Consider the following 15,371-nt stretch of genomic DNA (forward strand, 5'->3'; position numbering starts at 1 on the left):
AAAGGGACTTATATAAAAGACCTGTCTCGGGCGACCATAAGACAAGTAGATCTCTGCACCAGCCCACCAGAACCTTAAAAGTTTATATAGCGGCCTTAACTGGGTTCAGTCACATGCACAAGATGGTCTCAACAAGAAAATCAGGGCTACGTCCTTGAAAGAGCTCCTAGTGTGGGAATGGTGGGCAGAATGTACATCCCACGGACAGGGGAGGGGGTAGGGAGCCTTGCTTGCCTATGTCCATCTCTGGGGCCGACCAGCAGTCATGACCTCTGGATGACCTCCTCTAACACTGAGTGTCCTCACAACACGGCAGCTAACTTCCCAAGAACAAGTGATCCAAGAGGGAGAAGAAGGCAGAAGCCACAGTGTTTTTCTTATGACCTAGCCTCAGAAGAGGCATGCCAACACTTCTGCAGTACTCTGTTGATTACACAGACCAACCAAGGTAGAGGGTGGGAGGGGACTCCACAGGGTATAAACACTAGGAGGCAGGGATCATTGGGGACCATGCTGGAAGCCAACAACCACAGTTAATGACCCTTTCCTTAGTCTGTACAATCAGCATTTGGGACAGGATCTTTTCTGTAAAGCTTTTCAACTCTACCATTTGACAATTGTATGAATGACAGGAATTTCTGATACTTCCTATTCTTGTGCTTTGATCATGTGCTTTGATACTTGTGCTTTGATACTGAGTACTGAAAGTACTCAGTATCTGTTGCTGAATTTTAATACCTGTATTTTAATTTTGACTTATGAATTCGGTAGAATTTACTACTTATATTCTTAGAGCCATTATCCATGGAAAATTGTATTTCAAAAAGTTCTTAAATCTAAACATTTCTTGCTTTCTGCATTCTGTTCTTAGGAGAAAGAAGCAAATCACTGTATGTGCTGTTCTTAGGGATTTACTTTAAAGGCTAAATTTCCTAGTCTATCAATCACTATATTTTCAGCCCAATTTCTTAGGTTTACATTCATTACATGATACAATAATATTTAATCATATCCTTGAGGTTCTGTAGCATTGGAAATCCACGGAAATGAATACTATTTATTATACTTAAAAAGAGGTTTTCCATTTTAACAATTTACTAGTAATTAAAAATGAAAGTAATTTTAAAAAAAGCCACACTATAAGTACTCAATGATGGTTTCCTCAATCTCAAATCTAACACACCGAGGACAACTTCAAAGCCAAAGGACTAGAATTTAATAACAGAAAAAGGCACAAAGGGATGGGGCTGTGACCCATCATCTAATTACTGACTCATTCATTTGACAAGTTCATTCATTCAACAAATATGAATTCTGTGTCTGGAGTAATCCTGTCTCGAAGATGCTTCTAGTCTGGTAGTCACAGACAAATATCTTTGATCTTGATGAAGCCAAAAATATAGTCTTTTAATATCTCAGAACATTTGGTATATAAAAAAAAAAAGTTAAATAGATGCATAACTAACAGCTCACGCACTTGCCTGGAGAAGGAAGACCTGCTCTCACACACATCAGCCCTCAAGGCCATGTAATTACTAATCTAGTACAGAATCTGAGATCGGAACTCTTAGAACTTTTAATAACTTACCGGAATGTACCTTTCTTTTCTTCTTAAACATATAGTCTTAAGCATTCTGAAATCTCTAGAATAATTTATTATAGGGTGAATTTTTTCTTTACAAATACGGACGTATTTTAATGACATATGTATACATGGTCCAAAGCACAGGGCATCCCTTCCACCATACAGTGAACCTGAGGCCCTTCTCTGTGGAATAGATCTCTGCTCCCAGGCCCCTTCTGCCCACACTGTTTCTCATCTTCTCCTATGGTGACTAGGAAAATGCTACATTTTATTCTGTTTCATGTCCTTTTCAGGAATTTCCACAAGTGAAAATGAATCTGGTTCTAATTTGGCCATGTCTTACACAAATTTTAAATTTTGCCTCGAAGGCCAGGGGAATGAGATAAGTAGCAATTTATATAGATTGTTTACTAGGGAGACAAAAAAGATCAGAGGCTTTCTAGAGCTTTAGTGAAGCATCTTACTTTAACGTCTGGATGCCTAAGTGAACCTTAAACCATTTTTTCTCTAGTGAAAACAAAAAACGCAGAGAAAAGAAAACCCTAACCGACAGTGGTGAGGACAGGATTGTTCCAGAGTCTGAATCTGTGCAAAGTACAAACTACTTTAGAATTCTATCTGGCTTGATTTGGGGTTACTTTATGGTCTTTTGGGAGCCACCCTTTTTACTGATATCAATTACAGTCTTTTTTTTTTTAAAAAAAAAAGGATTCGTGCTTCATCAAGGCTAGGTATAGAGTCCTTCTAAAGTGCTCACATGTAATTCCTCGGAATGCATTCTCTTCCCTAGTGATCCCAGAAAGGAATATGACCTAACTGTTTCCATTTTTGCCCAAGTACCTATTTTAAGATTCCTCTTTTTTTGTCCAAGGACATCATTTGTCATTTACTTAATATATTAGCTTCTGAACTATGTATGAGTCAACAAACTCAGTTTGATTAAGTGGAGATTTAGTCAGAGTCTGCTGGGCATCAGGCCCTGTGCTGGGTGAGGAGATGCAGGGGTGAGGAAGGCATCACCTGGCCAAGGGCAGAGGGGCAGATACACAGAAATGGGCACCAGGACCCTCTGTCACACAGCAGAGGGCCGCTCTCCCGAGGAGGGAGGGTCTGTGCCACTGACGGTGGAGAAGGGGTGTCTGGGTGGTCAGGGTTACGCTACAGCAGGGGTGCCTGGGGATCCATGAGCAGTGCAATCCTGCGAGACCCAAAAGTCAGGGGGAAGTGTCAGCAGACGGGGAGGGGGAAGGGGAAGCTGGGACGACGTGAGAGAGAGGCAGGGACACGTCCACTCCACCAAATGTAGGACCGACAGCTAGTGGGAAGCAGCCGCACGGCACAGGGAGATCAGCTCGGTGCTTTGTGGTGACTAGAGGGGAGGGATAGGGAGGGAGACGCGAGACGGAGGGGATACAGGAATGTATGTACACATATAGCTGATCCACTTTTCTATACAGCAGAAACTAACATAACGCTGTAAAGCAATTCTACTCCAATAAAGATGTTAAAAAACAAAAACTGACAGCAGAAGGGACTCAGGAGGTGCACAGGAGCCAGTATTTGTTAGTGCATTAATCACTTTAAGACAGTTATCATTTATGAATTAGAGAGAAATCTACCGTGTGAAAAATCAAGTGCAAATAAATGGCTAACAGACCCCACCTCCGAGAACTGCTGTTAGGAGTCACAGCGCAAGGGGAAGGCTTAGAATGGTGCCTGGCTCACGTGCCCTCCCACTGCGCGCCATCTGTTACCACCCCTGTCATCATTACTGCCCGGCTGTGTTCGGGTCATGAAAACAGGTAGGACTGCTGCAAAGGTGCAATTCTCATTTGCCATCCCATCTGGTTTTATGGTACCATTTTATCCCAGAACTCCCTCCCGGTTTGCCCAGTGATGCAGGGCACTCAAGCCTGAGGTGGTCCTCCTCCTGCATCACCAAACTCATCTCCCCGCCGCTGCCCTGTTTCCCACTGTGTGTCTTATGCTGGGTCACTGCAGCCTCACTCTGCCCACGCGTGCTAGGGCTGTTGGGGGAGATTATGAAACAGGACGGTCAAGCCACTTGCCCTGATGCTGCACAGGGCTGTGCGACAAACTCCCGACACAGGAGAGAGGGAGACGCCAGCTTAGAGGGGCCACTTGAACTCTGGAAACACTGTGGACTTCAGTTTACCTTTACTTTGAGCTTACTAGGCGGGGGCTGACTGGAGGCCCTGGGAAATGAACCATCCCCTCCCCAAGGACCGAGGCTCCGGCACTGACTGCCACTGGCTTTCTCAGAAGCCAATCCTTTATCTGGATTCAAGATTTCATTCCGAACTACAAGTTGGCAGATCAACATGTGATTGCATATGCAAAGGTCAAATACTTTAGCATCCTCATTCTATGTTGTGAAACTCTTAACTTTCCATTAAAAATGCATATCTAGCTACCATAACTTGAGAGCACAAATAGGCAGGGAAAGAAAGCTTCAGAAGCTCTCGGGAAACGTTGGAAATAGTTTAAATATACTTAACCCTAGAAAACAAAGACATTACATAATGAAGGCTGGCCCAACAGGCTTGCTGGTCAAGGGTCTCACATTTGATTGGAAGCCCTTGAGGGCCATAATTCACATTGTGGTGTCTTCTTTTTTTTTTTTTTTTTTACATCTTTATTGGAGTATAATTGCTTTACAATGGTGTGTTAGTTTCTGCTTTATACCAAAGTGAATCAGTTATACATATACATATGTTCCCATATCTCTTCCCTCTTGCATCTCCCTCCCTCCCACCCTCCCTATCTTAAAGTCCTTATCTGTTCTTTCAACTAACTTCTGAGGCTGTTCTCTTTCTCAAAGGCTCCTTCTGGACCAGCTCCCTGGCTTCTGTGGGTGCTTGGCTCCCGAGAGGGCTGGCTGCCCAGAGGCATGACTGTACTGAGGATGTTGTGTCCTTGTGCTCCAGGCCATCCAGGGAGCAAATGGTACCTGGATAAGACTCCTTTCTATTTTTAACTGGATCTTAAAATTACTGAGAATGGAATAGATCAATTTGAAAAGAAATAAAAGGGCATCACTAGGATGATATTTACTGTCTAGAATTCTCTGTAAAGGTCTCACTAACTGAAGTCTAATCATTTGAAAATGCCCTTTGCAAAGCAAACAATTTTATTTTCCCCAGTTCGCCTCTCACCTTCAAGTATATCTCATTTGCTTATATATTTAGAAATGCCACAGCTTCCCATCTGACACTGAAAAAATAACTGCCCTGGGTACCCTTCCTCTCCATGTTCGTTCCCACACTCACCACGGCCCCCTCCCTGCCATGAGCTGGAGGAATAGCCAGGACCACAGAGCACTTCCCCAAGTGGGCTCCACGGCTCCTGCATTGGAATCACTTGGGTGCTGAGTAAAACACGTACATTTCTGGCCCTTCCCACTGACCTTCATTTTATAAAACAAAAAAGCTGAGGTGCAAAGACACTACCCAACTCATTCCCTGTGGCAGGACTTGGCCCAGAACTTGCTCACCTGAAGGCGCTTGGGATCCATCTCTGCTGGGAGGTAGGGGTTGAGGGAAGGGGTGTGGAGCAACAGGAGTTGTGAAAATGTAGGTATCTGGGCTCCACCTTAGCTTTAGGGGATCAGTCTTCATGGTGTGCGGCCCAGCCTCATGCATTTTTTGCAAGTTCTACTTTCAAGATGCACAGCCTGATTTAAGAACTGTCCAATGACTTACATTTCTCAATCACATTTTGTCCATAAAATGGGAACTGAGTTGAAAGGTAGCAATTCAAGTATAAATTAAACATAATACAGTAATTATTCATGAGTAATCATTTCTATTGACAAGCTTGTCATCAATTTCTGGTCACTTAACAAGTGAAAGAGTCTGGGGACAGGCTAGGCATTAATGAGATTTATTCTTAAATATGTTTTCCATAACTCCATTTTTGATCACAGTCCACCAACTGACCAGAAGACATGGCAGAAGCTCTCTCTGCCTTTGGTCCATGGGAATAGCCCAGTGAGGTGAGGCTCCACTTGTTTACAAAGCAGACAGTTAAATGTCAGAGTTTAAAAAAAAAAAGAAAAAGGAAAGAAAAAATTCTATATCCTAGAAATGACACTAGTTGAGCAAGTAAACTGAAGACACGCCAGTGAATTTGAGTTTTTGAAAAGCACAAAGTGGGTGACCTTCCATACCTAGGACCTTTCAGACTTTTCAGGACCTCTGCACAGTGACACTAAAGAGGAAATGTGAAGAAAATCTTTGTCTCCGACTGGCAGCAGCATGAACTTGGGTGGCCCAGGCAGCAGTGTCAACCGTGCAGCAAAGCCCTGGGCCAGCAGGAGAGAGAGAGCGAGCAAAAGAAGACCTTCTGCCCAGGTTTTACTCTGGACCTTTTATTCTCAGATTGTAATTTTAACAAAAACAAGCAGTGGTGGTAGGTGGGGAGAGGAAAGCTTTTCCTGGGTTTGCAGTCAAGGCCCTAGGAAACCACAAGTACTCATCATGGCCTCCTGCCTACTTGATGGATCTGAGACACTGAGGCTGCATGTGCACAAATTTAAGTCACCTATTAGTGCAAGCCAGGAACACCCTTCTATGGAGGCATTTGATAAATATCCTGAGTGGACACCTACTGGACATCTCTGCCCACCAGAACCTTAACAGCAAAATCGGCACCAAAATCACATTTTCTTAGAAGGGGATGTTAATCAGAGAATCACATCTATGTCCTCAAGAGAAAACACTACAAAGAGACTTAAAATCACTTAAATTTTTTTTCTTTTTATATAATATAAGATAGAATTTTGGTTAATGTTTCATTTCCCAGTGAAGATGAGCATAAACAAAACTTGTCGTCGACTTTGGACTTTGCTTTACTGTCAGGTGGGGCGTATCTGAAGATACGGGAATCCAGGAGCTGAGATGACTTGGGAGGTTATTTAGTCACATCCATAGTAAACACTAATATCCACCAGTCCCTCCAAAGCAAACATGACAGCTCTGAAGTAGGACTTTCAGGTAAATGTGTTTAGTAACAAGAGACATGTTAGTCAGATCCAACATTGAGAAAGACCCTTTGCTTTTTAGACAAATACACGGCAGGGTGAAATCTTGAGTGAGAGGAGAGGAAAGCTTTCCTAACATGAAGCAAAATCTTGCCTTGACCTGGAGTGAAGGTGTATACATGGCCAGCCTGCCCCAATCAATAAAACCTCACTAGAAATGTAATCAGTGGAGAAACCTGATTTACCAAAACTCTTCCAGAGACAATGCTGTTCAATTAAAAAAATTTTTTTTGCTTACATAACCCTTAAAATTTCTGGATGCCAAATGCCCTCCCCACACAATTTTAAGTTGATATTTAAAATTTTCATCATAAAGTAAAATAGTTGCAAAAATATTTTCCAGCATACTGTAAATATTGACACAAAAATAAACTATGAGGTCATTCTTTTAAAGATATCCAAGAAATGCTAAACATTATAGTGACGTGATATCCACCATCACCCATTCAAAAGATACATGAACATGCTCTTAAAAAATTTTGTTTTTCCTTCTTTTTCTTCTTTGAAGTAATATTTTCTTTCCACTCCTCCCAAAGAATCTTAACTTAATAAATTTTTGTTTTGCTTGAAAGTCTTCATCAATCTCTTTCTAATACTTTGCTGCAATACTTATATGCTCAAAATTGAAACTTAAGAAGCCTTTAAAATTCCCTATGACCAGAAGTCTCACGATAGGTATTTAAAATTTTCTTCTGGACTGACTGACCATGACAATTGTTACTGCTGCATAAATGATAAAAATTATATAAACAGAGTACACATTTTGATAAACAATGAACATAAATTTCTAGCTATATTTTGGAAATGCATTTCTTAAGGGGATGGAGGGCAGGAGATTGGGGTGCCTTTATCGAATACAGCTTAGCCCGACACCTCCATTTTGAAAGGTTCTGTTACTTGGTTGGGGGGGTAACTCTGGGGACAAGGCACATGGTAGGGTTCCAAACGGTGAGAGGTGTGGCTTCCTTCTGCAATGTGGAAGAAGGATGCTTGTGAGAAGCGAAGACGTGTGGCCATGGACAGCCAGGAGGGACCAGCAGGACGCCCGGGCGTGCTCAGGCGGTTATGTTCAGGAAAGAGGACTCATCTAAGCTGAGAATCTCAACGTTGAGGCCCTCATAACAGTCTGTGTTCCTCGCAGAGTCTAAGGAACGTTAGACTGTTTGGAACCTCCCCGTCCATCCTACCTCTCTGCCCTCTCCTCCAAGTGAGAGCTGAGCACATTATTTCCCCAGCTTGTCCAATTTATCTTTTCAATTTTCTTTTTTTTCTGTGGTACAGAAAAAATTTTAAATTTTTAAAATTTTCTTGTACCTTACTGTATCAATATTTTCCTTTATAAATTCGGGGATTTGTGTCCTGATTAGAAAGGCATTTCCCACTGGAAGAAGTACCCATGCTTTTTAATAGACCTTTTATGGTTTAAGTTTTTTACATTTAAATTTCTCAACCATCTGAACTTTGTTGGGTGGAGGGGAGAGAGGTACATAAGAAATGAGGTAGAATAAAGTGTAATAATTTTCCCAAACAACTGTTTGTCATCATCAAACCATATAACAAACAATCCTTCTTTTTTTCCCACTGACATAAAATGTCACTTTTACCATAAAGTTCCATTTTTATTTGGGCCCATTTATGGAATCTCTGATCTATTCCACTGACCTGTCCCTTTCTCCCCTCATTCAAAATGGATTTAATTACCATGACGATTGAATTATTCAAAATACACTTTAATATGGCAGAGCTAGAGGCCTCATTTTTCTTCTTTTTCAGAAGTTTCCTTGCTATTCTCAAATGTTTATTTCTATATATTTGACTCGGCATTACATTTTTACAAGATTGAATCTTTTGATCCCAGTAGAGTTTAAAAAATATTCTTCACATTGATTATCCACATAGTTTTCATAAATTACCACCTACAGATTTTATTTTGGTTTCTTCTGTAAATGGGACTTTTCTCTCAATAATATTCTCAAACTGGTTACTATTTTTTTGAAAGGAAACAAATGATTTTAGACAAACTTTACAACCTGCTTATTTTCAAATTTTCCTACTGTTATAAGAATTTATCTTGTGATTTTTAGACACAAAATCTTATAATCTTCAAGTAATGATAACTTTGCCTCTTCCGGGTTCCTTGAACTTATCTCTTCCTCTTGTATAACTACACTGATTACGCCTCCAGAACAATGCTAAACGTCAGTAGTGATAACGGGTCTCCTGACACTGTTGTGAATGCTGCTGGTGTTTCACTACTGAGCATGAGGCTGCATTTCCATCTAAGAGACAAACACACTGGTGAGCCCACAGGCCCAAAGTGAACTTGCCCTACAGCTAGGAAACACAGCTAATTCAGTCTTCTCACCCACTGTGACAAGCATCAGCACAGAAAACGCGGTGGACCCGGGGTTCTCCCTCTTCTCTGTACTCTGATCACAAGTCTTACTCTGCTGGGCTCACTCCACCTAATCAGGGTCAGGTTCTGCCCCAATGTGGGGTTCCCCTATCTGGAGCACCACCCTTGAAGCCCCGGCTTCTATCAGAAGATTGGCTTGGGTGGGTCCTCTTCAAGGTTTTTTTTTCTCCCAATTCCCCGAATATAAAAGGAAATATTCCTGTAAAAGGTGGTTTGGAAGCATACAGGACTGCATGGGTCAGAGAGGTCCTGGACCCAGAGCTTGTCCCCTCAGATGACTCTGCCTTATTGATTTTCTCATTCATTAAATTCCTATATATGACTGCAGATGACCAGCTAGCTCTAGGCATCTAGGGAGCTTTTGTCTCCCAACTCTCATTCTGTTACAGGTAGAAAATCACCAAAATGGTGAACTCCAGCATGGCTTTTTAAATTCTCTCTTTCTTTTTGGGGCAGGGGTGGGGGGGATCCTTTGGTAGAATGTGGAAATCATCAGGAAGAGGATTCTACCTCCACGGCATTTTCTGCTGCTTCTGCCCACACTTTGCTGTTCTCTCTTGTGCTCTGTGAGATATTATTCAGGATTCCAATTCCTCAGTTCTCATCCCCTAATGTTTCTGTAGAAGGTAGACTTGGAAACCGTGGACCTGCCCCAGGGAGATTCTTGGAAATCTCTGTCTGGTTCTTTTGCTGAATGCCAGCTCTAGTCTTCATTTAACATTGCTTGAATATTTTTGTTTTGCTTAGTTTAGTTCTTTAAACCTATTTGTTGCTCATATTATTAGGAATTTGGTTTTGCTATGCCATCCTAAACTGGAATCTTCTCTAAAAAGACAAACAATCCAATCAAAAAATGGGCAGAAGACCTAAATAGACATTTCTCCAAAGAAGACATACAGATGGCCAAGAGACACATGAAAAGATGCTCAATATCACTAATTATTAGAGAAATGCAAATCAAAACTACAACGAGGTATCACCTCATACCAGTCAGAATGGCCATCAGCAAAAAGCCTATAAACAGGGGCTTCCCTGGTGGCGCAGTGGTTAAGAATCTGCCTGCCAATGCAGGGGACACGGGTTCAAGCCCTGGTCTGGGAAGATCCCACATGCTGCAGAGCAACTAAGCCTGTGTGCCACAACTACTGAGCCTGCGCTCTAGAGCCCGCGAGTCACAACTACTGAGCCTGTGTGCCTAGAGCCTGTGCTCCGCAACAAGAGAAGCCACCACAATGAGAAGCCCACGCACCACAACGAAGAGTAGCGCTCGCTCGCTGCAACTAAAGAAAGCCCACGCGCAGCAACAAAGACCCAATGCAGCCAAAAATTAATTAATTAATTAATTAATTAAAAAAAAAATACACACACCCCTGTGTTCATAGCAGCACTATTTACAAGAGCCAAAACATGGAAACAACCAAAATGTCCACTGAAAGATGAATGGATAAAGAAGATGTGGTCCATATATACAATGGAATATCACTCAGCAATTAAAAGAATTAAATAATGCCATTTGCAGCAACATGCATGGACCTGGAGATTATCATACTAAGACAAGTAAGTCAGAGAAAGACAAATATATGATCTCACTTATATGCAGAATCCAAAAAAAAAAAGATACATATGAACTTATTTACAAAACAGAAACAGACTCACAGACTTAGAAAAAAATTTATGGTTATCAAAGGGGAAAGGTAGGGGGAGGGATAAATTGGGAGTTTGAGGATTGACATATACACACTACTATATTTAAAATACATAACCAACAAGGACCTACTGTATAGCACAGAGAACTCTGCTCAATATTCTGTAATAACCTAAATGGGAAAAGAATCTGAAAAATAATAGATATATGGATATGTGTAACTGAATCAGGTTGCTGTACACCTAAAACAAACAACATTGTAAATCAACTATACTCCAACATGAAATAAAAATTAAAAAAAAAAAACACAACTGAGGGACTTCCCTGGTGGCACAGTGGTTAAGAATCCGCCTGCCAATGCAGGGGACACAGGTCCAAGCCCTGGTCTGGGAAGATCCCACATACTGTGGTGCAACTAAGCCTTGAGCCACAACTACTGAGCCTGCACTCTAGAGCCCATGAGCCACAACTACTGAGCCCATGTGCCACAACTACTGAAGCATGCGTGCCTAGAACCTGTGCTCCACAAGAGAAGCCACCGCAATAAGAAGCCCGCGCACCGCAACGAAGAGTAGGCCCCGTTCGCTGCAATTAGAGAAAGCCCGCGTGCAGCAACAAAGACCCAATGCAGCCAAAAATAAAATAAATAAATAAAAATTAAAAACTGGAATCTTCTATACTTATTTAAACTGGTAACTTCAAGGCTGAAGTAAAAGCTGAGAGTGAGTTCTCTGACTTATGTTTCCTGGCATTTGCTAAAGAAATACATTTTTATTTTCAGGACAGTTGCCCTTACCTGCTGCTTGAGTGCCTCCAAAGATTCAAATTCCAATCTGGCCAGTTTCATCTGGATATGCCGTGGCTTATCAGGTATGGCAAATGCAAGGATGAACTTCAAAGCCAGGAGTGCGTGCTGAAAACAAGAAAGAGCACACGTTGCAGGGACACGTTAGACCATGTGGGCGAGGAGACAAATGAGCACCTCAGCACCGTGATCCTTCTCGTTAATCTTGGGTCACTTCTAATTACTGGCCTGTGATGTATCACAGATCAACCAGGTCCATGAGTTATATTTAATCCATCCCACTGTGGCCCATTCAATAATTATTGACTTACTTCGCTTTATTCTTTCAAAGTCAGTTATTCCCTTAAAATGATACCATATGCTACTCTCAGTGAAAAATAAAGTTTATTCTGAGAAGTCTCCCACCAAATGCTTTTTTTTATGCATGTCTTAATCCCCAACGTATTTAGTGGGCAACGTGTGCAGAGCCAAACGTTGCTCTTTGTGTAACAACATCCTCCCCTGTGCTGTACTTCAAGCTGAGTAACGTGGAACGTGCATGTGCCTTTTGGTGCCTTGTATCCTCTGCATCCCTAGTAGTGTCTGGTGCAGTTTCTTTCATGAAATGACAATCAATAAATATTGATGAGTTGATCGACTGTAATGTGCTACCTTATGTTGCAGACTCCACATATTATGAGGCAGAAATGTATACAGAAATGTAGAGCGTATCCTTTATATTATGTAAAACGTATCCTTTATAACATGGGAAACTTAGAACCTGGCTATTTTATTTCCCTTCTACACCAACACCATACAGAGGTTTTCTAACATAATAATATGAGGTTTATAATTATGCTTCTTTCTCTGCAGAAATAAGCCAACAGGACTGCTTCCCCTGGTAAGCCTGCTCCTCAGATGCACAGCCTCGACTCGATGTTTCTCTAATTCTGCCTTCATCCTGTGACCCAGGATCAAGACCCACAGAAAGCTGAATGATCCTTAAAGTTGCGTCTTTGATGGCAGCATGAATTACTAAATATTAAAGGCTGGATAATAAATTTTAAAGGTAGGAAATAATTAAAAGGCATTAAGAAAATCAGTGAAGGAGACGGAACAGGCTGTAAGAACTGTTGCATTGAATTATTGACAGAAAAGGAAGATAGCTGAAAAAAAATAAGTGAATTCCTTACTGTGATATTTTCAAAAGGGGGATGAAGGATAAATAACATGTGGACATCTCCTGGGAGAAGCATGAAATAATGAAGGAAATCAACATCGTGCCAGAACAAGCAATAATTCAACACAAAAACTTGAAAACCGGCAGAACCCCAGGGAAGGCCAGGCACTGCCTGGTGTTAGCAGGAGAGCTGGAGTGGACCAGGGATGGGCAGTCTTCACTAAAATGTGACTACCAGGACCAAAAGAAGGCACTGGAAGATACTGATTAGGTGTCTATAGTGTGAAAACAAGAAGATAAAACAGATGACATCATGTGTTATAATTCTGAACTAAGTGAACTGAATTAATAGGAACCTGGAGATAATCAACAAAGAACAAATGAATAATTTAGGAAGAGCTATACTGTGTCATTATTTCATTCCACTGGAGCACTGAGATATAACTTTTTGTAAGACTTAACCTCTTCAGTAGGATTGTTAGACAAGAAATAAACAAATTAGTGAATGGAAAGAAATCCATATTTTTCAGAAACTGCGTGTCCTCAAGTTGCCAGAGCCCCACCATGACCCGGTCACTGGCCCTATCCCATCTCTCCTAGCAAATCTGTCCCCATTTTCTCTTCTCTAGAGTCTCAGGAGGAATTATTGAGAAAGGAGACCCTGTCAAGCACTTCCCTTACAGGGGACCTGTAAGATGTGTCAACTCTTCTTTGGGAAACAGGACTGGTTACCGGGTGACTGGTCAAGGGTGCCACAGATCTTGGTGCTCATAGTTTCCATATGAAATGTTCATAAAGCACTCTTGAATTGAAAAAAAGTTGGTATTTATTAGACAATATTAGTTAAAACAGGAAGTCATTTTAACATGGTTAAAACACTTATACAGCAACGAGCTTTTATGAGTGGTTCTCTATGGTTTACTTCCCCCAAAATATTCTATAATAAATGCTTTTAAAAGCCCATATGTAGAGAAATCATTTTCTTTGGAACTACATTTGCAAAAAAGTTCCTAGTAGACCTGCTTATTTCAAGCTTTTCACGTCCCACGTAACAACCCCAGGGTCACGCTCCTTGAAGAGCCCCACAAGCTGCACAGCCGGCACTCTTCACTGGTTCCCACACGACCAGAAGCCGGCAGGGCAGTAGCCCTGTGTCCATCGCTCCATTCGTGACTGCTATGCTGGCCACTGCAGCGAAAGGGCTGATGTCCTGGCGCACAGTCTAGGTGGGGAGATGAGTAAGGACAGGCCATTACAATGCCACGCAGGAGTGTCACTGGCAGGGTACACACATGAGACCACGAGCACTTGGACCAGCAGGTCAGAGAGGGCTTCCTGAAGAAATAAGTTTGAACAGAGACGTGATGGATGAGAAGGAGTTAGCCAGGCAAGGAGAGGGGGCCGAAGTGCTTCCAGAGAGAGGGCAAATGGACAAAGGGATGGGGGCTGAAAAGAGAGGGGCTGCAGAGGCAACCAGGAGCCCGGGGACACAGGCAGCAGAGGGGGCGCTGAAAGCATGAACACAGGAATGACTCAATCAGATTTCTCTGTCTGTGGCAAGGGGCGTGGACGAGTGTGGAAGTGCAGGCAAGTGAGCAGGGTGACCTGAGTGTGCATTAGAGCAGTGGGGCTGAAGCTCCAGGAGTGCCTGGAGGGCTCGTTAGCAGCAGACTCGCCAGACTGCAGTGACTCATGCACTGAACTGATAAGCACAGGATGGGGGGCAGGCCAGAGGGGAGAAGGGGTCTGCGCGGGCTGTGGACTTTCAGATGTCTATGGAGTGTCTAAGTGGACACGTCCAGCATCTAGTACGGTAGAGGAGTCAAGGAGGCAGACATTTGGGTCACTGCTGTATGTGTGTAAGTGGCAGATAAAGCCATGGGAGTGGACGAGATTTACAAGGCTGTGTGGTGAGAGAGAGGAAAGACGAGATGGCAAGACGATGGCAGAGGATGGAAGTGGGGGAACCGAAACATGCATGACGAGCAAAGGAGAGGGGCCAGCAAGAAGCCTGATAAGCAGAATCTAGGAGATTCTGGAGTTTCAGAAGCAAAGGGGAGAGAAAGAAGCCAGTCAAGGAGGGTGTCGGAGGGTCAAGTACATGAAGCCTGAGGGGGAACATATAGGTTTATCCACCAGGAGGCCTCTGGTGACCCTGGTGGGAGTGGCTTCAGCTGAGTGGTCGCAGAAGCAGGACTCAGTGGGCTGGGAAGGGACTGCAGGCAAGGCTGGAGGAGGGAGGTGCCGACCACAGGGTTCAGAGAGTCTTCCTGCAAAGGAGGGGTGAGGGACGAGGCAGCACCTGGACAGAGACCTGTGCTGGCCATGTTCTTTAAAGGTATAATTCCTAAACATGTTGAGATGCTTTGGGGATGGAACCAAGAGAATGGCCAAAGGTGAAGCTCCTGGAAGAAGTTCCAAGGCACAGAGCCAGGCTGCCGTGCCAGGCAGGGGCTTAGCCATAAACAGGGAGTCTGATGTGGTCCCTGTCGAGGACAGAGAGCTGACCACGAGGGACAGAAGCATTTAAGGGCACTAATTTGAGACTTAAGAATTTTAAAACACATTTATTGCTTAGAATATGCAATTCAATACTTAAAATGAGGAAGGAGAGGTGGGAATTACACATCGCGTTCTCACTTTTCTTTCGCAGAGCTAATCGCAAATCATCGTTAAATATCCTTTCCTCAAAACAGATA

General features: G+C 42.7%; 1 protein-coding gene across 1 annotated transcript in view; it reads right to left on the reverse strand.

Moving 5' to 3' along the window:
* Positions 1–15,371, reverse strand: part of ANO10 (anoctamin 10) — a 242,559-nt gene that overhangs the window by 46,842 nt on the left and 180,346 nt on the right. Inside the window, exon 12 of the mRNA XM_081246957.1 lies at positions 11,505–11,621. Within this exon, the coding sequence (XP_081103083.1) occupies positions 11,505–11,621 (117 nt within the window). The remainder of the gene's footprint in view (positions 1–11,504; positions 11,622–15,371) is intronic.

The sequence above is a fragment of the Mesoplodon bidens genome (genome assembly GCF_964165515.1).
Source record: "Mesoplodon bidens genome assembly, chromosome: 10".
Classification (NCBI taxonomy): domain Eukaryota; kingdom Metazoa; phylum Chordata; class Mammalia; order Artiodactyla; family Ziphiidae; genus Mesoplodon; species Mesoplodon bidens.